Source organism: Chelonoidis abingdonii, chromosome 4 (genome assembly GCF_003597395.2).
Source record: "Chelonoidis abingdonii isolate Lonesome George chromosome 4, CheloAbing_2.0, whole genome shotgun sequence".
Classification (NCBI taxonomy): Eukaryota; Metazoa; Chordata; order Testudines; family Testudinidae; genus Chelonoidis; species Chelonoidis abingdonii.
In genome coordinates this window covers 741,291-742,356 of record NC_133772.1, presented here as the reverse complement: position 1 = coordinate 742,356, position 1,066 = coordinate 741,291, and the positions used below count along the sequence as shown (strand labels likewise).

The 1,066-nt window shown below is 69.1% G+C and overlaps 1 protein-coding gene across 2 annotated transcripts in view; it reads left to right on the top strand.

The window, feature by feature from the left end:
• Positions 1–173: 173 nt before the first annotated feature.
• LOC116827300 (coronin-1A-like) overlaps positions 174–1,066 on the top strand; it is a 10,707-nt gene continuing 9,814 nt past the window's right edge. The window contains exons 1-3 of one of the 2 annotated variants that reach the window (XM_075064726.1): positions 174–292; positions 528–657; positions 749–930. In XM_075064726.1, coding sequence (XP_074920827.1) covers positions 290–292; positions 528–657; positions 749–930 — 315 coding nt within the window. In that variant the 5' untranslated portion in view covers positions 174–289. Of the gene's footprint in view, positions 293–431; positions 436–527; positions 658–748; positions 931–1,066 lie in introns of those variants that run through there. The other variant, XM_032784711.2, reaches the window with a different exon arrangement.

Here is a 1,066-nt window from a genome sequence, read left to right as displayed (position 1 = left end):
CCCCAGCTCTGGGAGGGGAGTGGGGGCTGGTGGGTTAGAGCAGGGGGGCTGGGAGCCAGGACTCCTGGGTTCTCTCTCTGGCCCAGGTAGGAGAGTAGCATGGTGCAGTGGGGTTAAGGGGGAGGGAATCTCGGATGCCTGGGTCCTAACTCCGCTCCTCTACCCGCAGACCGGGCGCCTGGACAAGTCGCAGCCCCTGGTGTGCGGACACACGGCCCCGGTGCTGGACATCGAGTGGTGCCCCCACAACGACAACATCATTGCCAGCGGCTCCGAGGACTGCACAGTCATGGTGAGTGGGGAGGGCTGCACCGTCATGGTGAGCGGGGGGGGGACAGGGGCACCGTCATGGTGAGCGGAGGGGGCTGCACCGTCATGGTGAGTTGGTGTCTGGGCTGCACCAGTATGGTGAGCGGGGAGGGGGCCACTGTCATGGTGAGCTGGGGGTTGCAGGGGGTGGATCCGAAGGCCCCAGGCTGCTCCCCCCAGGGCGTGTGGGGCCAGGCTGACCCGCTCTCTCCCCCCAGGTGTGGGAGGTACCAGACGGGGGGCTGGTGCGCCCCCTGACGGAACCGCTGGTCACGCTGGAGGGGCACTCGAAGCGCGTCGGCATTGTGGCCTGGCACCCTACGGCCCAGAACGTGCTGCTGAGCGCAGGTACTGCCAGGGGCTGGGGGGCGCCCCTGTCCTCCCCCTCCGCCCTGCCTCCCTCGCCCCTCTCCCGCTGACGCTCCCCTGACCCCCCCAGGCTGTGACAACGCCGTGCTGCTGTGGGATGTGGGCTTGGGCCAGGCGTTGCAGGAGCTGCGGGACCTGCACCCCGACACCATCTACAGTGTGGCCTGGAGCCGCGATGGGTCCCGCCTCTGCACCTCCTGCCGGGACCGCCGGGTCCGCGTGATCGAGCCCCGCTCTGGCCGCGTGCTCTCCGTGAGTGCCCCGGGCTATATCTATGACCTGGGGCACAGGGGTGGGGCTATGAACTGGGGCGGGGCTATGGGGGTACAGGGGCGGGGCTATGACCTAGGTGGGGCTATGGGGGATACTGGGGCGGGGCTATGGGGGA